At 40.0% G+C, this 25,798-nt stretch overlaps 1 protein-coding gene across 2 annotated transcripts; it reads left to right on the forward strand.

Annotated features, from left to right (window-relative positions):
* Positions 1-765: 765 nt before the first annotated feature.
* LOC143300770 (DNA replication licensing factor mcm4-like) lies at positions 766-25,527 on the forward strand. 2 transcript variants are annotated; one of them, XM_076614697.1, is made up of 18 exons: positions 766-862; positions 3,436-3,545; positions 4,056-4,100; positions 4,275-4,463; positions 4,970-5,136; positions 5,897-6,103; positions 6,633-6,867; positions 7,959-8,201; positions 9,804-10,044; positions 12,108-12,199; positions 12,693-12,795; positions 13,248-13,424; positions 14,341-14,434; positions 15,371-15,525; positions 15,912-16,029; positions 18,522-18,763; positions 19,946-20,156; positions 21,400-25,527. In XM_076614697.1, exons 2-18 carry the CDS (start codon positions 3,437-3,439, stop codon positions 21,493-21,495), a joined length of 2,724 nt encoding a protein of 907 aa, XP_076470812.1. In that variant the 5' UTR covers positions 766-862; position 3,436; the 3' UTR covers positions 21,496-25,527. The 2 variants fall into 2 exon arrangements, with proteins under 2 accessions (XP_076470812.1, XP_076470813.1); XM_076614698.1 differs by having other exon boundaries at positions 785-862; positions 3,433-3,545.
* Positions 25,528-25,798: the final 271 nt, after the last annotated feature.

Here is a 25,798-nt window from a genome sequence, read left to right on the forward strand (position 1 = left end):
AAACACATTTGCCCTGCAAATAGTCAGGTCTGGGTTCTTTCACATGTGCACACATATACAGTATAAACATGCAAATATAATTATGTATACATATGTATTTATTTACACAAACTTGCACATACACGCATGTACACGCGTGCATTCACACCCACTCCCGAACACGCATACACTCATGTACACATATGTATTAATTTACACAAGCTTACCCACCCACCCACACATGCAGTGTAGGAGAGCAACAAAATAAAAACACACACATATAATTAAAATCAGTGCTGATAATAAATAAGATTTAATACAGACAGGAAGGAAGAGATTGATGGAAGGGACGGGAAGGGATGATTATTTTCTTTTGCCGGTACATCTGAACACACACACAACTGATGCATCATTAAGAATTCACGAATTCAGAACTTTGAATACATAAGTTGACTTATACACCAATTAACATTTGTACATGACAAACACACACACGTCTGTGTGTGAAGGAGTGGATGAAGGGAAAGTGACGCGATGTCATGTCAAACCTGGGTTCAGGACTTTCTTTACTTGTTTCTGTAAAAAGTCGCCTGGCGAGAGGAGGGAAGGGGGTAAAGGAAGTGACCTATTTCTGCACAAAAATACAATATTTAATTCTACCAATGATATGTATTGCAAAATATAAAATTAATGCTTTTTATTCATAACTGAGCATATGACTGAAGGAGGCAAAAAAACAACAACGAACAGCAGATATGGTCACTCAGTGTTGATGACATGCTGATCACGTGACTAAATTCGCGCGAAAAAATACCGCGGCAGCTGGAGGGAAGTGTGTGTGGATTTAAGCAAAAGGGAAAAGGAAAACAAAAAACACATTGAAGTAAGTGTCATTTCACACTGTTATAAATTAAAACATACGGTGTTGGAGGTTATTATTTCTCATGTATAATGTGATAATGAAAGCTTACTTTTGCGTAAGTTCACGCTAGGTGTCCGATGTCGGTGCACATTTCGGAACCAAGTCACTTAGGTAAAGGATGTGAGTGAAGGAACATCTTCAGAGATAATAAAAGCTGAGAAAGAGAGCATGGGAATTGTGAAAGGTTTGTTGGTCAGGGTTAGGATTGATTTTTGTGAGATGTTTACTGATTTGGCATTTGTCGCCCAACCAAAACGAAACATTTACGACTTACCACGCCAAGCTAAAGTGAATCAAAATGCTGATTCTTTTTTTTTTTCTTTAAAAAAAAAAAAAAATTTATTATTATTTTATTTTAAACATATCCTGTTTAATATTACCGATTTGTGTTTTCGACTTTTCTTCTGTTTTGTGACACTGGCATGATAATGGGTAAAATTACTTGCTCATTCCACACCCCTTAAGTTTCAGTTTGTCTCCCGCAGTTTCCCTTGGCCTCATACGCGCGCGTATTCTGCTAGTATCGTCCGTTACCAGCACCACCACCAGTCACGAATAGTTGTGGAGTATTATTTTAATTTTATAATGTTTTAACAGACATGCTGAATGTGTGCTTTCTATGATTTTACCCCATACTCTGACACGCAACGACAGTTTTGCCCGTTTTATTTAATGAAGGGATGGAATAAGGCATGCAGTTTGCGATTTTACGTTGATGATATGCAGCGTAAACTACAGTTGTTGTTTTTTCTGAAAAATTCTATATGATATGCATTTATCAAAATTGCCATAGTGCACTTTATTCCACAGTTAGCCTACCAAATGTCAAGATCAAAAGCAGTCAGGACTTAATGACAGAGTAGAGTCCTTTGCCCCAACTGGACAGAAGATTGTGGTTGTTTATGTGCGTAATGTGTACATATACAGGTGAAACTTCTGTTGACTGGTGCTTGGAAAATTTCTCCTGTATTAAACTTTGACTTGAGGCAAGTGACAAACTCCTGTCTGCTAAGACGACTGCTGCAATTTGTGTAAACTTCTGGAGCTCATCATGATCATATCTCCAGGACAGCCTAGATTCCAGTAACATTTTGACTGAACTGTAGTATAACAGGACGACAAAGATCACAGTTGATTGCAAGATTAGGAAGATACAGTTCATGAAACCACATACCAAGAAATGTTTTGAGGCAGGAACATTGATCTACATCAGTTTTCATTTCATTTTCGGGTCTACATGGGTTTTCTTTTCATTTTCGGACAATATAAAAAAATTTTCCCCTTGAAATGTGAAGTCTTTGCATCAGGGTGCGGAGGGGAAGAAATGTTGATATTGCCAACGTTCGTTGTTCATGGCCTAGACATACAGGGATATAACATGACTGGAAGATAAATGTTGACCTGCACCATGGTATTACTATGTCATCAAACTTTGTTTTTATTAACTCTTCCCGGATGACGGAATGCGTGAGCATTTCTACATCAAATGTATTTGGTTTTGGACGATGGAATGGAAGAGCATTATCCAAAAAAAAAAAAATCCATCACGCACTGTACACATGATTTGTGATTAGCCAAGCAGAGTGCGCTATTCTGGGTCACTCCACAGCCGAATGGTATGATTGCCCAGTCTGTCATGTGTGTCCCATCTCGCACACATGCTGACAAAGTCACTGACCGGTCGTCTGCTTGCGTGCCAGCCTGTTAGCAAAGCGGGTTCCTCTCAAAATGTGGAGCGAACAAGGCAGCAACAACGATGTTTTAGTGTTGCTGAAGTACTTGAAATGCTACAAACTGAAGGGTCGGACATTGAAGAGGTGGATGATGACGAAAGAGAAAGTGAATTAAGTGCAGAAAGAGAGCATGGGTATGGACTATGGTGATTCGGGGTGAAAAATTGGCATTATTTTATACACAATGGCAAAACTATTTTTTTTAAAAGATCAGAAATTTGATCTTTTTTTTTTATATGTAATAGCCCAACACATAATCAGTTTTGAAAGTTTCATTTCTTATTCTGTATTTTGTATTTTTTGTAATTTTTTTCTAAACCCTTACAAATGGGCCGTCTGGGGAAAAGCAAGGGAGAAAACTTGTCGTCCCGTGTGAGTTAAAGCAGATAAAGGTTTTTTTTATGTTTATATGTAGTAAACTAGTATGTACATATGAAAAAAACTTAGAAAGAAAGGGATTTAACTAAAACAGTATTTGAGGATGCGTCCACATGTAATGTGGAGGAAAAACTGTTAGGTTTTCTGTGTTTTTTCTGCATCAGTATGGCACGGAAGCCAGCCAAGATTGCAAACTCCCAATGGCTGAATGGGTCAGAGGCAAAGGTGGATGGACCCGTAAAGCAAAAGAAAAAAAAAGATCAGCAAATAGAGCGGTAAAAAAAAAAATTGTGTGGACTGAAATTGTCATTAGATAAAACAGGTCATTGATGTAATGACCACTTGGAATTCATTGCTGATATTAGTGCTACTGGTGTCAAAATTATGGCTACAGCTATACAGGTACATTTCTCTGTTTAGCAGAATGTCATCCCCGGAGTCCACCCCAAGGAGGTCAGGCCGTAGGAGGGGTCAGGAAGCCAGTCCACCAGATCAGAATGGTGCTGCTCAGCGGTCGACAGGACCAAGAACTCGTAAGGAACTTACGTACATCAGTTGTAACGTAATCACTTGCACAGATCATGTGATGTTCCACCTTTTGCTGTGCAATTCAGGCTATGCCAGAGATGCGAGTCGTTTACAAATCTGGTGACAGCCATGCTAAAACTTTGTGAAAAAGACAAAGCTTTTGAAAAAAGCTATAGTTTTAGTTTTAACTTGATTCTGTAAAGATCTAAGTGCCTTGAGTGTTTGAAAGGGAAATTGAGAAATCAGGATGTATTGCCCATTTTGGTTTGCGCTTCCAGTTAGTTTTGAGTGTTCAAGTTATGTTCATGTATATATTTTGCTCTTGATTCATGGTCTGTTCTAGCAGTGTCTATGGTCTGTATTGGTTCGTATTATAAAAGTGTGGAAGGTGTCTGTTTAGTGTCTGTGGTCTTATAATTAATTGTATGTCTTGGGTTATATGTCATATGTGTGAAATGTGAAGCTATAACAGGAAACAAAAAAACAACCACCAAGAATGAATGTTTTGTGTGCAGCACGAACTCCTAATTCGACACCGACATCAAAAAGTGCTGCAACGCGTAAGTATTAAAATTTACCATATGAATGGTGGATAGGGGACAGGGGCATACATTTCTTTGTTTTAAAATTTTTTATCAGTAATACCCCAAGGAAGCTTTTTATTTGAATCAGTCTTTTAATCAAGCATAATGTAAAACGGTTAAAATGATAATGAACAACTGGTTCAATTGCAGCTCCTTCTGGGAGACAGAGTGGACGTAAGTCTCGCCGCTCTCTGGCAGAAGAACTGCCCTCCCCTTCACCCTCACAGAAGCGAAGACGTGTGGCAGGATCCCCCGGCAGTAGCAGTGACCTTCAGCCTTTGCCCTCTTCACCTCCCAGTGGTCAGGCGGGAGAGGAGTCGCTCTTCTCTAGTCCACGAGGTGAGTGTGCGTGTGTTGAACGCTAACAAGTAACCTGTTTTGTCTTCTGTTCCTGACAGTGCTGGTGTGATTTATTGAATTGAAACAAATTGTGTATAGTTATTAAAATTGACGGACTTGCAGTTCTGACTTGTTATCAGTCTTGAAGGGTTATTTTCTTCAATGCCAACGCTGGCAGTCATTAGAATGGTTTGTAATCTGCTTTGTACTGGTGTCACTCAGAATTCCTGAAGCAGTATTTGGAAGGGATACTGGAGGAATGAATGTAGTTTGTACAGATTGCAGTCAAGATTATTAGTTCTGCTGTTGTTGCTGATCAATATAGAACAAAATGCAAGAGGTCTGTTGGTAGTAATTTTAAAATGCTAAAAGCTCTGGCTTCAAGGAGGGGATGACAGCGTAGAAATGGGGTGTCCTTCATTCTTAACTGAGATATGGATAGAATACAACAAAAATTAATTTATGAATCTCCCTGTAATGGTAGCGAACATTGTGCTGATTTGCAGGGGGCAGTGACCTGAGCTCCCCTCTGAAGTATGGGACCCCAGAGCAGCGCAGCGTGGGAACACCCCAGACCCCCGGCATCGGCTCCACCCCCATCCGACCTCGGCCCGATGTTCACAGTGACCGCAAGATGCGCACTGTGGCCCTGGGCAGCTCCGAACCATCTTCAGTACGTGAAGTGTTGCAGTGGGTGGAAATGTGCAAGCAGTGATTTATAAAAAAAAAAAAAAAAAAAAAAAAAAAAAATTTTTTTAGTAGCTTCTCTTTGTTTGGAGTAGGTTAGCGGTCTGTATTTCTGGTGTCCTGCACAATACTGTAAGTGGGGTGTGGGGGGGAGAGAGAGATTTTGAACATTATGTGTGAAATTCTTACTGTAAATTTCTTACCCTTGCTACATTTCTAGGCCTTTTGAAATTGCATTAATTTTTTTTCATATTAATTTGATGTGTACAAAAATAATTTTTATTTATATTCTCACCACACCCCATTTTCCATTTTGTTAATAGGAAATCCATGTAAGCTGTGAAGGCTGAGTCTCATATTTTACCTGTGGATACTTGATTCATTCTCTCTCTCTCTCATTAATCTTTTTTCCCCCCTCCCACCAACTTGAGAGTAAAGTTGCTGGATATATGTTTCTGAGTTCCTTCATAGATATCATCAGATGGAGGTTAACTTCTCAGTGCGGGGGAGGGGAGGTGGGGGTGGACAGTAGAATGTGCCGTTTCAAGTCATATAACATTATCCATAACACTAAGCCTAAAAGTGAGAAAATGGTCTTGAGATACACCACTCCAGGAAAACACTGAATATTCAGCCTTCCAGAGTTATTTCCTTTTGTGTGATGACGTCATCAGTGACTATGCACATACGTGATGCATTCTATGTGCCACAAGAGGTTTTGAATAAAACTGAATTGTAACATGCAGGAGCCGACAACGGCGGTGAGTGAACCAGCCACAGACGCCCCAGCCAGTACCCAGCTGGTGATTTGGGGGACAGATGTGGTGGTGAACCAGTGCAAGGAGAAGTTCATTCGCTTCATCTCCCGCTTCGTTGAGAAAACTATGGACGACGATGAGCAGTTTGACGGCATGGATATTCGAGAGCCTTACTACATCCAGCGTCTAGATGAGGTGAGGTTAAATGTTGTGGCTTTCTTCTCTGGTTTGAGATATGTATGAATTTGGAATTAACAGTGTTTATTGTGGCTTGAAAATTGTCCCATAAATGCTGATATTACTATTGCCTTTATTATGACTGCTCATTCTATTGTTTCGATAATTTGTTCACGGTGTAGATTAACTATGCCTCTTATGTGTTAGATATATTAAACTGTCCAAGACTGGCTGAAGGTTGTAGTAATGTAAACTGTAGATTTCTTTCATTTCTCAGTTGCTTTAATCTGGCTTATTTATGTCATTGTTTGAAGGCCATAAGTCACATGTTTATTGAACATTGCCATGACCATTTCCCTTCTCTCTTTTCACAAGGCAGTTGTGCCATTTATCTTTGTTGTGCCATTACTGTTTCCCTCTGTTTCACAATGCAGTTGAGCCATTTATCTATCTTGTGCCATTTCCATTTCCCTCCTCTCAGCTTCACAATGCAGTTGTGCCATTCATCTTTATGGAACACAACACTTAACAATTCTCTTGCATGCAGATCAACGCCATAGGTGAACCGTTCCTAAACGTCAACTGCAAGCACCTGAAGGCGTTTGACGAAGACCTATACCGTCAGTTGATCAGCTACCCCCAGGAGGTGGTTCCCACCCTTGACATGGCCGTCAACCAGATGTTCTTCGATCGGTTCCCTGAGGCCACACTGGAGTTCCAGATCCAGGTGCGACCGTTCAACGTGGACAAGACGTCCAACATGAGGTCCCTCAACCCTGAAGGTAAGGTGTAATGGTGTTTACCTGGGCACCAGGTGTTGGATGTTGCGGTGTGTGTGCTAGAGTGTGTGCATGCATGTGTTTTTGTTTGTTTTTTTCATTATTGAAGTACTAGTTCCTGTTTTAGACTTTCAGTCTACAGACTTTTGAGCTGTGGTGTCTTGACATACAATTCTTGTACATAAATGATTTTCTTTCACATGATGATTCATTGGAAAGACTTGTACTAAGTAATTTAGGAAGGGTGTATGGGTTATTCATCTATTTTCTATTTCACATTATCTGTTGACGAGCATTTGAAAATGTACAGTGAAATTTTCAGTGTTTGAAGCAGACGTTAAAGTCTACATTTGAACTGATTTTTTATGAGGAAATGCTGAAATTGTGGATTATTTTTCAGTTATTTTTAAGAGGCTTCTATCATTTTTTTTTCATGAAACGTTTGCTGATGTTTTATTTTGATCAGAAGTAAACAATGCTTACGTTTGAGTAGTAGGTGTACAGTGCATCTTCTAAACTTTTCACAGAAAAGCTTCAATGTTTTTTTCTCTGTTGCACCGACAGCTTTTTTTTTTTTGCTTTTTTTTTTCTTTCATTCATTTCACCATGGTTCACCGTGGTTCACTGAAAATTCAGGGTGAATTCTTCGGTTTGTAGTTTCTTAGTTTTACATATTTAGTTCATGTCAAACTTGTGCATAGTAATAAGCTTTGGTAGCCAAAACTGTCCATGAATCATTTTGATAGAAAACCTGTCCTATTGATAATGTGAAGAATTTTGCTGATGTATTTTTGTAATATGTCAAAAGAGGAAGCTAGTCAGGGATACAGAGGGGAGGTAACCTACTTCTGGGAGGCTATCGGCCAGAGCTGCTTTCGTTTTCTCTTCATTGGCGGATAATAGTTTGCACAGGACAGGAATTGGAATCCGTGCCGGAGTCTGCACTAGTGGGTCACGGTAAGTATGTGTAGTGAAAACATACTTTACCGTGACCACTAGTGCAGACTCCGCTCTAGGAAAAAAAAATCGTATTTGCTTGCCTTATCTAGAATTGTTTATACTGATTATTTCATTCCCCCCTGCACTGTGTGCAGACATCGACAAGCTGATCACCATCGGAGGAATGGTCATCCGGACTTCTTCACTGATCCCAGAAATGAGGGAGGCATTCTTCAAGTGCTACGTGTGTGGCAACACCACGTCTGTGGAGATTGACCGAGGCCGCATCGCAGAGCCCACCCTGTGTACAAACTGCAATACCAACCATTCCTATGCCCTGGTGCACAACCGCTCCCACTTCTCCGACAAACAGATGGTCAAACTGCAGGAGTCGCCAGGTAAACTTGCGGAGTTTGTTGAGTGTGCGTTGCTGATCAGTGCTCTGCTTGTCTTCGCATTGCTTTTGTTGTACCCAAAACACCAACAGTCCATTCCACAAATAGGTTTTGTATTTCATTTATTTATTTTTATATATATGTATTTCACTTTATCACAACAGATTTCTGTGTGTGAAATTTGGGCCGCTCTCCCCAGGGAGAGCGCGTCGCTACACTACAGCACCACCCTTTTTTTTTTCCTGCGTGCAGTTTTATTTGTTTTTTCTATCAAAGTGGATTTTTCTACAGAATTTTGCCAGGAACAACCCTTTTGCTGCCGTGGGTTCTTTTACGTGCACTAAGTGCATGCTGCACACGGGACTTCGGTTTATCGTCTCATCCGAATTACTAGCGTCCAGACCACCACTCAAGGTCTAGTGGAGGGGGAGAAAGTATTGGCGGCTGAGCCGTAATTCGAACCAGCGCGCTCAGATTTTCTCACTTCCTAGGCGGACACGTTACCTCAAGGCCATCACCCAATATATATAGAGATATATATATATATATAATATTTTGAGTTATGATTTGACGTAGACTGGTAAATGTGTATGCATGCTGGCGAACTGTAACATAGATGTTTATTTGGCAGTCACAGCTCGTCGAAAAAATTGATTTGGTAGGATTTGAGATCCTGGTAATGTGTTTTCAGCGTAAAGAAAAGTTAAATGATTGTGAACATAGCTGAGAAACATTAATGTAAACATTTGGAAATATACTGTTACAGAAAGTGGTCATTGTGTTTAATTGAAAGGAAGTTTTTCTCCTAAAATAATGTTCAGTTTTTATATGCTTTTCGTGTGACCCACGAACATTCTTCCATCCTCCCCACCTTCGTGGATTTCCCTTGATATTTTGTTTCTCTTGCTTTTTATATCATGTCTTGAAAGAGGGCACCTCACGCACAAGCAGATGGCAGGTATCAAAACGTAAAGGAGGTTACTAGTTATGGCTACTTTCACTTTTATCTCCTGTGATGGACCGGTATTCACAGGATGGGTATTGGACCTCAGCTGGTGTCTGCACTGGTGGGTCGCAGTGTGTTGAAATAAAAATGGAATTTTATTTGTATTTGTATTTCTTTTTATCACAGCAGATTTCTCTGAGTGAAATTGGGGCTGCTCTCCCCAGGGAGAGCGCATCGCTACATACAACGCCACCCATTTTTTTGTATTTTTTCCTGCATGCAGTTTTTTTTTTTTTTTTTTCCTATCAAAGTGGATTTTTCTACAAAATTTTGCCAGGAACAGCCCTTTTGTTGCCGTGGGTTCTTTTACGTGCACTTAGTGCATGCTGCACACGGGACCTCGTTTTATCGTCTCATCCGAATGACTAGCGTCCAGACCACCACTCAAGGTCTTGTGGAGGGGGAGAAAATATTGGCGGTTGAGACGTGATTCGAACCAGCGTGCTCAGATTCTCTCGCTTCCTAGGCAGACGCGTTACCTCTAGGCCATCACTCCACTCTGGATTTAGGGAAAAGATTTCTGCTTAAGTAGATTAATTTTCTGTAAGATTGATGGAAGCCACCATTTTCATGGACTTTATAAATCTTTCCCTGAATAGAGGATATGCCAGCCGGTCAGACCCCCCACACTGTGATAGTGTACGCCCACAACGACCTGGTGGATACGGTGCAGCCAGGAGACCGGGTCACTGTCACTGGTATCTACCGTGCTGTGCCTCTCCGCGTCAACCCTCGCATGAGGAATGTCAAGTCCGTCTACAAAACTCACATTGACGTCGTGCACTTCCGGAAAATGGACGCCAAACGTCTGAAGGAGGCAGATTCTGGAAACGACGAGGGGTAGGTGGAGAGTTTGTGTGGTTAAAGTAGTAGTTTAAAGTACCATTACCTTTTACAGTCAACAGAGCAGTGAATTCATATCCACGGTGTCTAGGGTTCTACATTGGAGGGTGGGGCCTGTTCCTCTCCTTTCACTGATTAAACTTTTCCCTATCAGTCATATACTTTAAAATCTGGGTGGATTGAGATAAATGGGAGTAAAGTGTCTTACACAATCACAACACCATGCTGAAACAGGGCCTCGAACCCTGATCACCGGTCAACACTGAATCAGAAGTCCAGTGCCGGATTCTGCCATCAGAAGTGGATAAGGGATTTTTTTTAAATGTGTTGTTATCCTCTTGAATCATTTAGCATTCATATTTTTAAACAGCTTCAGATGGTTCTTTCTGAACTACAAATATTTTCCTGTGTCAAACCTTTTAAAATGTTTCAGCTGTTCTAAGGACTTGAACATTTTCCTTAACTCTTTTGTTCTTGTTTTTCTATAAACCATTAATCCCCCTTGTTCCCAGATTCCTACCATATGTATATTCCCTTCATTTCTGGATTTAGAGAAGAGTATCAAGCAGGGTACTTATTTCAGAGACTTACGGCGTTGTGGCTCATTACAGTACACTAAGATTGTTGTATACTGTTGTGTACAGAATTGATGTGAGAAGTTGTGTGTGACCCTGTTGACTCAATATGGTGACACTCCAGTGTAAAACGGGTGACTTTGGGGTTAAACACAATGCTTACAAGTATGCATCGCATGCAGGACAGTGTTTTGCTTGCAGAGTATGCACATCATGCAGGTACTCACTGAGTAGTGCCTCATATGTATCTCAGTGCCACACTGCTAGTCATATTCATGAAAACTGTTTTAATTGTCACTGCTATTGTCCTTATCGCATGAATGATTCAAACTTGGGTCTCAAAGAGAATACATGCCTTTCATTACACTAGCAGTAACTGAGTCAGAATCAGATCATTATCTGCTCAGTTCTTGAACAAAAACTGTTCAGAAACAAATAGGCATGTTGGTGTCACAGTCATCACGTAATATGCCACACAAAGGTAAACTGCGCAAATAGCAAATAGACACCACAATTTTCACACTTGTTACTTTTTTTTTTTTTTTTAACTTTTCATCACCCGCTATCTGTGCTTCTGTAGCAACAGCAAATTGTACTGTCTCCTCATCATTCAGTTGAAACAGATTGAAATCATCATCTGATAGAGCGTTGAAAAACTCATCATCAGAAAACTGGTCACAGTCCGAACTTTCTACACATTCCATTTTTCTGGGTCCGTGTGCTGTGTGTCTACACAGCACATTGACAAGGATGTAGTGGCACCCACTTTCCCACAGCCTAGGGAGGGGGAAGGGGGTGTCTGGCATCCATTCTACACATAAACACTGCCCCGCTAGTGACCCAGTCAAGGATAGATGATGCACACTGATGACGCGACTCGTGGGAAGTTCAAAGCGCTTACAATGAGAACCGATTTCCCAGGCTGCAGGAAGGAAAGGGGGAATTCTCTGCTGCATGGTTTTCTGGCCTCCAGGAATGAAGGGTAAAATTCCTGTAAACTGGAAAACCATGCTGCAGGAATGAAAGAGTTAACAGATGTCATCAGAACTTACGTAGCAGCAACTTAAGTAAGGATTATTTTTCAGAGGCTTATAAGAAATGTCAGTTTGTACACAACTTAAAGAAATGAACATAAAAAAAATGTAGAGAACAGTGGTTAATCCTGTGAATTTATTTTTTAATTTGGATCATTAAAATGTTTGTAGATAATTTGGAAAATGTGCATTTCCCTTTTGCTTTATGTTTACTTCGGTGAAAAAGTAAAAGTATTTGTCAGTTGTGGGAAAATGTGAAAATATTTAATGGTGTCATGATTTAAAGACATTTTTAATGCTTGACTGGACCACACTAGACAGTGTTGTACTGAAAGCATTTGGAGACGGAGTTAAAACCAACAGAAGGGTGTCAAGTTACAGCTTTATGTGTTTATGGAACATTGAAATTGTTGTGTTCATCCACTGATCTTGGGTGTTTCTCTGTCTACAGCAAACCAGCCACCCTGACACAGGAGAAAATAGACATGGTGAAAAATCTTTCAAAGAAGTCTGACATATATGAACGCTTGGCCAGGGCAATTGGTAAGTGGTGTACCTTTTTTCTGCAATTTTGAAACCTCTTATATTTGTAAGAAAACTTTTTTTAAAATTTTATTTAAAGACCTTTTTTTTTTTAAACATGGGCTTGTTAAACCGTTGCACTATATTTGAATGTTAAATGAAAAAACAGAATTGTGTAAGCTCAACTTCAGCCAATGCATTAGCTAACTGGAACAAAATTTTGAAAGAATTAGGATAAGAATCAATACTATTATGTTAGACATTTGTGAGGATATGAATCAATACTATTATGTTAAGACATTTGTGATGAACTAGTAAATGATTTCATTGTTTGAATCTAAGCTGGGTTGCAAACTGTGCAAGTGGTAGCCAGTGTTAGTGAGAACCTCAGCTTGTGTACAGCTTTCAGCTTCTAGGCTTGCAGTTTTGTTCCCAGCCACATGCCCTCTTCTGTGTCAGCCCCTTGACCCAAAGAACTATGTGTTGTTGACAGCAACTGTGGTTTGTTTTTCAGCCCCATCCATTTATGAGAACGACGACATCAAGAAAGGCATTCTGCTTCAGCTGTTCGGAGGCACCAGGAAAGACTTCTCTGATACTGGTCGTGGGAAGTTCAGGTAGGCGGCTTGCTGTTTGTTGGCCAGTTTCTTCTTTTCAGCTGTGGATATGGGAGATATTCTTGTTCAGAGCTCTGTAGTAGATACTTAGTTTCATGAACAGTGGATATGGGAGATAATATCTGTGCCATGAAGTAAACTTTTGGCTGTTTTTAGACAATATATGCGAGTCATCTGTGATGGGAACTGATAGAGAGGGGAAAGAGCTTTACAGGCTAGATTTTACAACTTCTGTCATGTCCTTTCCAACTTCAAACAGGTTTAAATGTGTATAACCAGCAGTGAACTTCAGGGTGTAAGCATGTGTTCTGTTCCCACTGAGAACGGTAAATTTTGCAATGGCTGAAAGTGCTGTACAAATTCAAAGCATATTAAAAGTCCGGGCAGTATTCATTCTTGACCGGGACAAAGCAGACAGCATGGTGAAAGCAGTGTTGTTGCTTTGTGTACAGGTCAGAGCTGAACCTGTTGCTGTGTGGTGACCCGGGCACCAGCAAGTCACAGCTCCTGCAGTATGTGCACAACCTGGTGCCCCGCGGTCAGTACACCTCGGGGAAGGGTTCCAGCGCTGTTGGTCTCACTGCCTACGTCACCAAGGACCCCGAGACACGACAGCTGGTGCTGCAGACGTGAGTTGCTTTTTTTTTTTTGCTTCTTTTTTGGTGGGGCCCCATTATCTCCATTGTTTCAGTGGCATTACTCTTTCACTGCTCATTCCATGTCCCTGATTTAATTACACATACTTAACTCACTCAGTATGGCCAGTCCTCTCTTCTCCTCTACACAGACCCCTCAGATGTCCAGTGTGTGTCTGAATGACCCAACCTTTAGCTTCCGTCGTCAGAACTGTAGTATTCTTTGTCAACATTCACCTCTTTCAGTATAAGAGCGTTCCGCTTGCAATATTTTGATGATGGTAATTGGGATGAAACGCTGTTAACGTCGTCTGTTTCGCCGTTCGTATGGAGAGAGTTAACCATGACCCACTAGTGCAGACTCCAGCAGGGGTCTGACATTCCTGTCCTGTGCAAACTACTATCCGCCTATACGGAGAAAACAAAAGTAGCTATGGCAACCACACCTATTAAAGTTGGCAGAGCTGTGGAAACCAGGTTGTTAGGCATTTTTTATTCATCTTAAGGGCATCAGAAAAGACAGTTACTAGAAATGTGAAATTTTATTAGGGAGGTCACTAGCCCCAGCTGCCTGAGTTTTTTTGCTTGGGACTGAAATCAGACTTGCGTTGATGTCTGCACTGGTGGGTCACAGTAGGCCTGTTTGATTAAATGTAATTTTAGGGAGAATTTTTTTTTTCTTTTCTTGAGGTCCTTGTTTCAAGGATTCTGCTTAAAGATGGCATGTGTGTGAGTAGATATTTCCAGTTTTGTTGACCCGAACAAAGCTTTTTAGCTCAAACTTGATGTGGAAGCTTGCTTTTGTCAGGGGTTGATTACTGGTAGGATTTGAAGTATTCATTTAGTAGCTGCTTTTAATGTGATGTCACATGGGATAATTTGTGATAGTCTTGTCTAAATTGTTTTTCAGTGGAGCATTGGTCCTTAGTGACAATGGTATATGCTGCATTGACGAGTTTGACAAGATGAACGATTCGACCCGATCTGTTCTTCATGAAGTGATGGTAAGACGCTTTTCTGCATATCCCATAGATTGGTTTGCTTGTAACAAGGCAGTACAGGCTCTTGGGGGAAGGAAGAGTTAGTGAATGGGATTTTCTTTTGTTTTCTTTTTTTTTGTGTGTTTTGGTGACGTGAACATTGATGATGAAAATCCTATTAATGTGAAGATTTGGAACCCAGTGACCCAGATAGAAGATTATCAGTTAGTTTCTGTGGTTATTCTGTGAATGCTTTTTTCATGACAGTATAAAAAGAGGGTGCAAGTCAGGGGGGCAAAGGGGAGGTTACCTACTTCGGGAGGTTATCGGCCGTAGCTTCTTTAGTTTTCTCTGCATGGGCGGATAGTAGTTTGCACAGGAGAGGAATGTCAGACCCCTGCCGGAATTGGCACTAGTGGGTCACAGTAAGTATGTTACTTAAACGTTATTTTAGGAAGAAAATTTCCTATTCGTTCAAGGAGATGTGTCATTTCTCCGGACAGTGACCTACAATTCTTTCACACATCTTGCACACATAGCATGCAAGCAGTCACAGACATGATCAGTCAGTCCTGCATACGTGGATGGAGAGTTAAGCTTCTAGAATTAGCTGTGAATTTGGGCTGCTGTACTTGGGGAGAATACCTTGCTATAGTGGATTTTTATACAGAATTTTGCTCAGGATAGACAAACGTTTTGTTGCCATGTATTCTTTAACATGCGCTGTGGACATCAGTTTATTGTGTAATCTGAATGATGAGCATACAGTCCAGAACTTAAGTGTAGTGGAGTGGGAGAAAATTTGGCCGAGTGTGGGATTCAGTCATGTTCACCCAGATTCTCTCGCTTCCTTGGTGGACTTATCACTAGGCCACCTCTCCACTCATTTTACTTTCACACGCATTTCACTTTCACACGCATTTCACTTTCTAATGTATTTGCCTATTGATGATTCCACAGGAGCAGCAGACCCTGTCCATTGCCAAGGCAGGCATCATCTGTTCGCTGAATGCTAGGACGTCCATTCTGGCGGCAGCTAACCCTGTGGAGTCCCAGTGGAACAAGAACAAAACCATCACAGAGAACATCCAGCTTCCACACACACTGCTCTCCAGGTGAGGTCTTCACCCCCTGTGCATGTGAAAAGGAAAAAAAAAAAGGGAATTTGTGTTCAGATGTAATGTTGTGCATATTTTCCTTTTTCTAATCTACTTGTCTGCCGTCAGATAGTTTTTAATTTTGGATTTGATAATCTGCCAGTCTGTGAGAATAAATTTTTATTATTATTTAGTTCTTTTAAGTGGACTGGATTTTAAGCAGAATTTGATAGTTTATTTTCTTCTTTAAAAAAAAAAAAAAATCATATTTATGATTTTGAGATTTCTCTGTGAAAAATAGGCAAGTCTCTTCTGTAAGTGTAATCATTGTCAGAGAAATCTAGGATTGTATACAGACAACAGACATCTTCCTACATGACAGCGGAATGCTGAATGTGTTTCAGGTTTGACCTGATTTTCCTGATGCTGGACCCTCAGGACGAGATGTATGACCGCCGCTTGGCGTCTCACCTTGTCTCCCTTTACTTCCAGGGGGCACAGGAGGAGGAGGATGCCAACGTGGTCAGTTTTTTATTTTTATTTATTTATTTATTTATTTTTTTTTTGACTCACTTGTGTTAACAAAGTGAGTCTTATGTTTTAACCCGGTGTTCGGTTGTCTGTGTGTGTGCGTGTGTGTGTGTCCGTGGTAAACTTGAACATCTGCAAATACTTTGTCAGTTGACACCAAATTAGGCATAAAAATAGGAAAAATTCAGTTCTTTCCAGTCATCTTGTTTAAAACAATATTGCACCTCTGGGATGGGCACAAAAAAATGTTAAAAAAAGAAGCCAAATTATATGCAAACTACATTTACTGTTTATATTTTTTTAATTTTATTCTCTAAACTTGGCACTTTGATATGATATTCTGACACAACAACAAGAGCAGTCATTTTTATCATTTTTGGTTCAAACAGGAACTTCTTTTGCTAAGCATGGAAGTTATTATTATTTTGTTTTTGAATAAATATTTACATATGCTTACGGTGACCAACTATCGCAAACTCCTTGTCAGCCCAAGCCAAGAAATTTTTAGTAGCTGCAGCAAGTGATTTCCCTTACTGTATTACCTCCCTTATGTATGCTTGAGCAGCATCCTCTGTTTCTGGCAGCCATCTTCCATCGCACATGCAAAAAAATTTTTATAACAAAAATGATACGGATAGACTTTTGACCATTTGCAGGCATTGAGCTCATGGAGTTAACTCTCTCCATAGAACGGCAAAAGAGACGACGTTAACAGCGTTTCACGCCAATTACCATCATCAAAATATTGCAAGCGGAAAGCTCTTATACTGAAGAGGTGAATGTTGACAAAGAATACCACAATTCTGATGACAGAAGCTAAAGGTTGGGTCATTCAGACACCCACTGGACATCTGAAGGGTCTGTGTAGAGAAGAGAGGACTGGCTGTACTGAGTGAGTTAATCATTTGCAGGCAGCGAGCTCATGGAGTTAACAGTGAGGATTTTTCCATTTCTCATATGTGCTTGAAGTACACATTAGGCGAAAAAGCATGTGAACATCCACGTGCCCTCACTCAACCAGCAGAAGTTCCAAGAAGCAGGTCAGTTAGTAAAATGGTAGGCAGATCAGAATGGGTGTGTTTTGAGAGAGATTTATTTTTTTTTTAAAAAGAGAAAAAAAAGAACTGAACTGGGGAATCCACATGACGGATTGTGAAGGGCACTTTGTTCCAAGCTGATGACCAAGATGGTAGAAAGAGTGCTGACATTGTGAAAAGTTCATGAGCACACCCCACCCACCCACCCACCAGACACAGCCATTCTTGAGATAAAACGTTATCTTCATTTAAAAAGAAAAAGAAATAAGGTGGGTAATTTTTTTTCTCTCTGTCTCAGGACATGACTATTCTGTTTGATTACCTGGAATTATTACCTGACCTATATGAAAAATAAAATCTCTACGTATTAATTATGAAGAATTGCCTAACCGACATGAATGAACAACGAAATTTTCTTCTCAGGACATGACAGTTCTGAGGATTACTTGACCTATGATATGAAATGATAAAATCCCAAAGTTTTAATTAGGACATGACTGAGGGATTACCTGACCCAAACAGATAAAATGAAGCAAAATTCCAAAGTTTAAATTGGGTCATTACCATCATGAAGAATTGCCTGACCTATTTAAAAAAAAAAAAAAAAAAAAAAATTCTTCTTGGGATATGACCATTCTGAGAGAAAACCTGACCTGACCTTGACCTATAATGCAGAAAATAAAATCCACAAGTTTTAATCAGGACATGACCATCATGAGGGATTACCTGACCCTCATAAAAAAAACCAACAGATTTTCTTCTCGGGACATGGCCAGTATGAAGGATTACCTGACCTACATAAAAATAAAAAACAAAAAAAACTTTTTTCAGGACGTGACCATTCTAAGGGATTACCTGATCTAAAAAAAAAAAAAATAAAAAAATAATAATAATAATAAAATGGATAAAATAAATACCATTCTGAGGGTTTACCTGACCTGTATTAAAAATATGAAAACAAAATTTTCTCCTCAGGACATGACCATTATGAGGGAGTACCTGACCTATATTAAAAAAAATTAAAACAGAATTTTCTCCTCAGGACACGACCTTTCTGAGGGGAGTAAGTGGCCATTCTGAGGGATTACCTGATCTACAACAACAACAAAAAATCAAATTAATATTAAGGAGTCAAGATGGCAGCCAGAAAAAAAGGGCACTAGTCAGGGATGCAATGGGGAGGTAACCTGCTACGGGAGGTTAACGGCCGTAGCTACTTTAGTTTTCTCCACATAGGCGGATTAGTAGTTTGCACAGGACAGGAATCAGACCCCTGCCAGAGTCTGCACTAGTGGGTCACAGTATGTATGTTACTTAAACATAATTTTAGGAAGAAAATTTCCTTCTTTCAGGACATGAACATTCTGAGGGAGTACCTGACCTACTCCAAAACGTTTGTGTATGTTACTTAAACGTAATTTTAGGAAGAAAATTTCCTTTTTTCAGGACATGAACATTCTGAGGGAGTACCTGACCTACTCCAAAACGTTTGTGCACCCCACCATCAGTGAGGAGGCAGGCCAGGCACTGATCCAGGCCTATGTGGAGATGAGGCAGGTGGGCAGCTCCAGAGGACAGGTGTCTGCCTACCCGCGTCAGCTGGAGTCGCTCATCCGGCTGTCTGAAGCGCACGCTCGCATGCGTCTGTCCGAGGAGGTGGATGTTGCTGACGTGGAGGAGGCTCGCAGGTGAGTGGGGGGTGTGGATCTCTGCAGTTTGTGTGTGTGTTGGTGTGGTTTGTGTGTGTGTGTTGGTGTGGGTTTTGTGTGTGTGCATGTTGGTGTGGTTTGTGTGTGTGCATGTTGGTGTCACTGTGGTTTGTGCTGTTTGTGTGTTGGTGGGGTTTTTCTGTGTGCATGTTGGTGCAGTTTGTGTGTGTGAGTATGTTGGTTTGGTTTGTGCAGTGTGTGTGTGTAGTTTGTGTACATGTTCGTACAGTTTGTGCGTGTGTTGGTGTGGTTTGTGCAGTTTGTGTGCATGTTAGTGCAGTTTGTATTGGTGCAGTTAGTGTGTGTTGGTGTGGTTTCTGCAGTAAGTTTGTTGGTGCATTTTGTGTGCATATTGGTGCGGTTTGTGTGAGCATGTTGTGGCAGTTCATGTGTGTGTGTTGGTGTGGTTTTATCAGTTAGTGTGTTGATGCTGTTTGTGTCATTGGTGGTGCATTCTGTGTGCACTGGTGCTGTTTGTGAGTGTTGGTAGAGTGTGTTTGAGTGTGTACATTTTAGTGTAGAAAGAGGGGCGCTTTCTGTCACTGTGGAAGGGAGGGTATGGATCAGTTTGGATACCAAGGGAAGCAGATCGTGGTTTGCATCAAAAGGTGGTACATTTCTGTTGCTGTCTTCCGTAGGTGAGGAGGGTAGAATTGATCCTTCGCGCCTAATTTTAGCGCGATTGCCCAATCAAGCAACATAATTATTTGACCTGGTTGGAGACATAATTTGACAAAAAACAAGAACGCCAGAGAATCGACAGATAGAAAATACGAAAAAAAAACCTTAGCTGTATGGAGAGCACAGGAACAGGAGTCATGATGGCTGCCGGAAAAAGAGGGCGCTAGCCAGGGGGACAAAGGGGAGGTTACCTACTTCCGGGAGGTTATCGGTCGTAGTACTTTCGTTTTCTCCACATAGGCGGATAGTAGTTTGCACAGGACAGGAATGTCAGACCCCTGCCGGAGTCTGCACTAGTTGGGTCACGGTAAGTATGTTATTTAAACGCAATTTTAGATAGAAAATTTCCTTTTATTATTATGATTATGAATTTCTTTTTTCTTTTTTAAATACTTTTTTTGTTTGTTCTGACCTAAAAATCTTCCAACTTTCAGCATTATTTATATGCTTGGTCACGACAGTGGTTGACGCTGTGTGCAGGCTGTACAAAGAGGCTCTGAAACAGGCAGCAGTAGACCCCTCCACTGGCAAGATCGACATCACCATCCTCACCACAGGCATCAGTGGGGCGGCTCGCAAACGCAAGGCAGAGGTGGCGTCGGCCCTCAAGTCCACCATTCAGGAGAAGGGCAAGATCCCCACCCTCAAGTACCAGAAGCTGTATGAGGAGTTTAGAGAGAAGTCCGACTATGTGAGTACTGATTTTGTTGAGATCCAGTGGTGACACCTATAATAGATTGTAGAAAGACTAAGAATAGATTGTAGAGCTTAGAAATACAACTCTGTGAGTACTATTAGTCGAGAAGTCCATTTATGTACTAAGAAATCCACCTGAGTATGTACTAACAATAGTCAAGTTCAGAATTGTCAAGTTAGAGAGAAATCCGACTGAATACTGATTGTAGAGAAATCCAGCTGTGTATATACTAAGATACCCCGACTGAATACTGATTGTAGAGAAATCCAGCTGTGTATATACTAAGATAATAAATCAAACTGTATGTACTAAGAATAGATGAGTTCAGAGAGCAGTCTATGTGAGTACTTATATTTGAGAAATCCAACTGGGTGCATACCAATAATAGATTGTATAAATACAAAGAATAGATTGTAGAGTTCAGAGAAAAATCAGATTGTGAGTACTCTGATGGATTGTTGAGAAATACAGCTGTGTACATACAAAGAATAGATTGTTAAGTTCAGGGAGAAATCTATGTAAGTATTGAGAATAGATTAAAGAATAGGAACTGTTCAGAGAGAAATCTTAACATGTACATACAGGCAATCAAAAGTAATGGCATATTTCTGCTGAGAGAAATCCAACTGTAGAAGTGCGTAGAGTTGGAACATTTTTGTGTCAAAAGCAGAGAGTAGAAAGTTTAGTCCAGAGAGAAATTCACCTGTCTGAATAGTGAATGGAATGTAGAGTTCATTGGTGATTAGGATAGTGTAAGTACAGAGAATTGAGTTGTAAAAGTGGGAGAGAGAAAATCAACTGTTGAAATAACAAACATGTGCGGATTAGGACTGTGTACAGAGAATAAAAATGGAGAATATCATGAGGAATTTGGAAAGAAATCTTAAGTAATAGTTAATGGGAAGTAGAGTTTTGAGAGGAATCTGAAGTACTGAGAATGTTAAATGACAGGGATCATGATGTGGAGGTGTTGGTTGTGTGTTCACAGCTTATCAGCAAGAGAAATCTAAGTACAGTGAATAGAAAGTACAGTTCTGACAGGAATCTATTTAAGTTCTAAGAATGTTATATGACAGGGATCGTGATGTTGAGGTATGGATTGTGTTCACAGCTTATCAGCAAGAGAAATCGTAAGTACAGTGAATAGAAAGTACAGTTCTGACAGGAATGTATTTAAGTTCTAAGAATGTTAGATGACAGGGATCATGATGTGGAGGTGTTGATTGTGTGTTCACAGCCCATCAGCAAGGAAATGTTCGATGACGCTCTGCGGGAACTGCAGGATGAAGATTTCCTCATCGTCACTAACAAGGTCATCCGTCTGTGTTCCTAGACCAGCACTGCTAGTGGCCTCACCACTGGACTGTATCAAGTTCTCTAGGAAAGGAAGGATCCAGAACTGTTTGCCTCTCTCTTGGAGAACGTCCAGTGTTTTTGTCAGGGTTCATTGTCATGGAAAACTGGATATCAGAACAGTTGGAAATGTGTTTGACCTTTTTAAGGTGTGGAAAACTTCTTGATATCTGAATTAAAAAAACCCAGACAAACCAACCTTGACCAGTCACGTTCATGTAAGAGCTTAATGTATTTTAAAACTGCAATTAAAAAAAAAAAGGACAAAAACAAAAAGTGATGAAAATTTAACATTGACACCCAGGATTTTTTTTTTTTTTTTTTTTTTTTTTTCCCTGCAGTGTAACAGACACATTTTCATTTGACTTTTGTGTTTGGTTGAGTTTTTAAAAAGTTCGATCTTGTATGTGGGAAGCCCCATATTTAGCACATTAGACTGGTCGTGTACATTATCTGTGCATAGAAATGTTATATAAGGAGGTGGTTGGGCATGTGTGCTGAACGAAATGCTGAATTTTGGCAGTTTTGTTTTTTGTCATCGTTCTGTGCTATATGAAGCTTAATTGATACCACCTTTGCATTTATTGTACATACTTGGTTCCTGAAGATTTTTATCATCAGGTATTTCTGAACTTTTGTTGTACATTCTAGTAACCAATACTATTTTTGAAAATTTTAATGGATTCACTGCAGTATCTAGGATTGGGGTATCCTGACAGTAACTTGATCATCACAAGCGTTGATGACCAAGATTTGGAATAAAATGTTTGACTTCATTCTTTTATATGACCAACCTGTTTCTTGCAGTGACTATGTTTCTATTGCCCTATATTGATGCCTAGTTTCCATACAGTGACGAGGCTGTTCATGTCCAGTTTAGGTATTTCTTCATGTTAATATCCAGACGCTTGGTCCACTTTGCGCATTAATACTAAGAAACAAATTTGCACTGGTGAGTGGTTTCTCAGACAGCTGTATTTGCAGCATGACGCAGAGGTACTAACCATACTGATCCAGCCTTGGTGCCACAAAATAACCAGTAAAAATACTCTGCTGAAGAACAACAGTATGGTGGCAACCATGTGGGCAACATCACTTCAGTAAAAAAAAACTAATTTGGTTTTTGAGTTTCCTTCATAATTGGAAATGAAAGCACTGTACTGTGGTGGTCTCTTCTTGGTTTCCAGGAGCCAGTTGCATTGCTTGGTTCTAACTTTTTGACAGTTACACATGACTAAATGCCTACATTGACCAAACTACGCCATTGGTCATTTCCATACTACACACAGTTAGTAGCGGGTTATGACCATACTAGGCTCTTCCGTCCGAGCAATGCAACTGGCTCCAGGGCACATAACTGATCTAATAAGTCTTTATACACAAGGTCAGGGTAATTATTTTGGGAGGAAAAAAGTATCTGCTTTCCTAACAAGAAAGTAGCATACAAAATGGTCAGTCTGAAAATGAATTTTTGTGTGCAGTTTGGCATTGAGGTTTTAATATATGAAAATGCATCTTGTTGCGTATAGCCCACTCGACACACAGTGCCTGTCACCAAAAGCACTACCCATGTTTGTGATTTCATAAGATTGTATACATGGTTGCGCCTACATTTTCTTGGTTGCATCTTATGATAAAATGCTGAGGAGGATGACAAAAAAAGACATGATGCATTGAGAATTTATAAGAATGGATTTTTGGGGTTTAAACAGCTCTGGTGTAGTTTCTAAAATGACTTGCTTTGTGTGCAGTATCTCTGATGTGAATTGCTTGTGCATTCAGAAGTGGACCAATAGGTCGGCGGCTCGTGAACTGTCTTACACAAGTAGTTGGATTGTGCATGATAGCACATCATCATGGGTTACAAGTTCATCAATATTTGGCAAAGTAGTACTTTAATGAGGGAGGATTTTTTTGCTAACCCACTTTTTCTGCAAGATGTTCACGCTCGGGATTTTTAGAATTTGTTATGCCATGTAATTCATGTTAAATTTCAGTTGATATGTGCATTGCTGACTTTGTTAGGCCCCATCACCTATGATATGTTTTCATTCAAACTGCAGTTTTGTCTGAACCATGTGAGAAAAATAAATAGAATGCTGAATGGATGTGGAGTTCTTATTTGCAGTTAAAATCAGAAAAGAAAAAAATCAACTGGGGAGGAACAACCATTCCTACATTTTGTATTTAAACTGTCCAGTATGCGTGTCTGCAAATTCTGATGCAGAAATTGTTTTTTTTCTCCTTTTTTTTTTTGAAGATGATAATCTTTTTTTCTAAATTGGTAATTTGTCGGTGTTAGCATTTATTGACACTAATATTTTCAACAGTCCCGTTACATCAAATTAGCTTTTTCAAACTGTGTATTGGACACTGTCAGTTCTGAATTGGATGTGAAGTACATGTTGAGGGAAAAGGTGCATTGCTTGGTCCCTTTTTATTTGCAGGTGGTAGTTTTATTCATGTCACACTTGACTCCTTGAAATATATATATACATATTTTGCTAAATTGTTCTGTTGTAACTCCCGGGGCCATGAATAGAAATGAGAACGCATTGCCCCAGAAGCCTGTCATGTAAGTGGTAGGAATGTATGTGCACAGTTTGCCTATGAGCATGATTTTATGTAAAGTAAGGATGGTTGTTTTTTTTGTTTTGTTTTTTTACTGAAGGTCCAGTGAGTGGTTTGCAGAATGCTTACATCTGCTGTAACAAGGCAGTTTCTGGTATTAGTGGTTGTGGGTGGGTATGGCTCACTATTTTCTTTTTTCTTTTATCAGCCAACAGTGTGCACTTTCTCACAAACATACTTGTTTATATTCATTCTTTTACTCTGTCCAGCATCTGATATGTAACACACGCACAGTCATGCATATGACAGCATTAGGAACTTGATTAAGCAAACTCTTTGACAATGAACTTGTAGTGCACTAAAACAGGTTATACAACTACATGAATATTACAATTTTCCTGAGTAACACATGGGCATGTACAGAGAACACTTCAAAATATCACACACTGTTTCTCACTGGCTCACGATGAAACGAGGTGGGGTTTTTTTTTTATAATAATTTTTTTTAAAGATTTTATTGATTGTCTGTTTCTGCACTGGCTGACAGTGAAATGTGTTGTGCATTTTCATTGGCTGGCTGTCCAATTGTCTCACTGTCTGATAGTGAAATGTGTACTGTCATTGGCTGGCATGTGTTGTGTATTTTCACTGGCTGGCTGTCCAATTTTTTTTTTCAGTCTGACAGTGAAATGTGCTGTCTATTGTCATCGGCTGGTTGTTCGGTGTTGTCATTGGCTGACTTTGCAGCGAGTAGAGCTCACGTGTGCAGAAACCGTCAAGTATGTAAGGAAGCCGACCAGAGGTGTAAAGTCCAGAACCCCACACCTTGAACTGCACCATCCTCTACGGAGAAAGACCTCAGCCCCTAACAGTTTGACCTTATGGGCGTCACGCCAATGGGTCATTAAAAACCCTGGACTGCCAGGGGAAAACAGCCGAAAGAGATGTTTCAAGTCATTAATCAATTATCCAAAAGAATTAGCCCAAAACTGAGAAAACGATCTAGAAATATACCACTCTAGATCATATATGTGAACTCACAGCCTTCTGAATATATTTCCCTTCTTTTGATGTCATTAGTGACGTCACTATGGACGCAAGTCCTTCGTCCTAAGGCAGACAAGGGGTACTCAACCTGTAGTTTCCAGTGGTCAAGATCAGGGTTTCTAGATGGCGGACAGTAAACCTGTCTGTGAATTTGAAACATTCCATTTCTGACCAACCGTTTTTGTGTGCTGTTACATTACCCGCGTGTTCAGTTTTGTGTTGAGATTTCTCTTCGGCTTTCAATGACACAAACTGAAACTTGCAAAGTGTACATGCTCTGTCCGTGAACTTGCAATGTGTACATGGTCTCAAAAATGGTCTATTTAAACAACAAATACATATAACATGCAAAGAAATGAGGCACAATGCTTCCTGTTCATCAAATGTGTAAAAAGGTCACATGCAAAAAGATCCTGCATTGACCATGACATTTCCTTCCATGCAACGTGATATATACACAAAACAAGTCTTGTATAAAAGTCTGGAAGATCACAAATGGTAAATCACTAATGTACACAATCACAAAGAATGGTGTCAGATATGTTTAAAATATATCTTTAGAAAAACGTCTACATAAAAAATGTTATATAAAAAGCAAGCACATGCACACATTTACACCCAACTTTAAACATTACACTTGTTCTGCACTGGTATCTATCAATGAC

Source organism: Babylonia areolata, chromosome 26 (genome assembly GCF_041734735.1).
Source record: "Babylonia areolata isolate BAREFJ2019XMU chromosome 26, ASM4173473v1, whole genome shotgun sequence".
Classification (NCBI taxonomy): domain Eukaryota; kingdom Metazoa; phylum Mollusca; class Gastropoda; order Neogastropoda; family Buccinidae; genus Babylonia; species Babylonia areolata.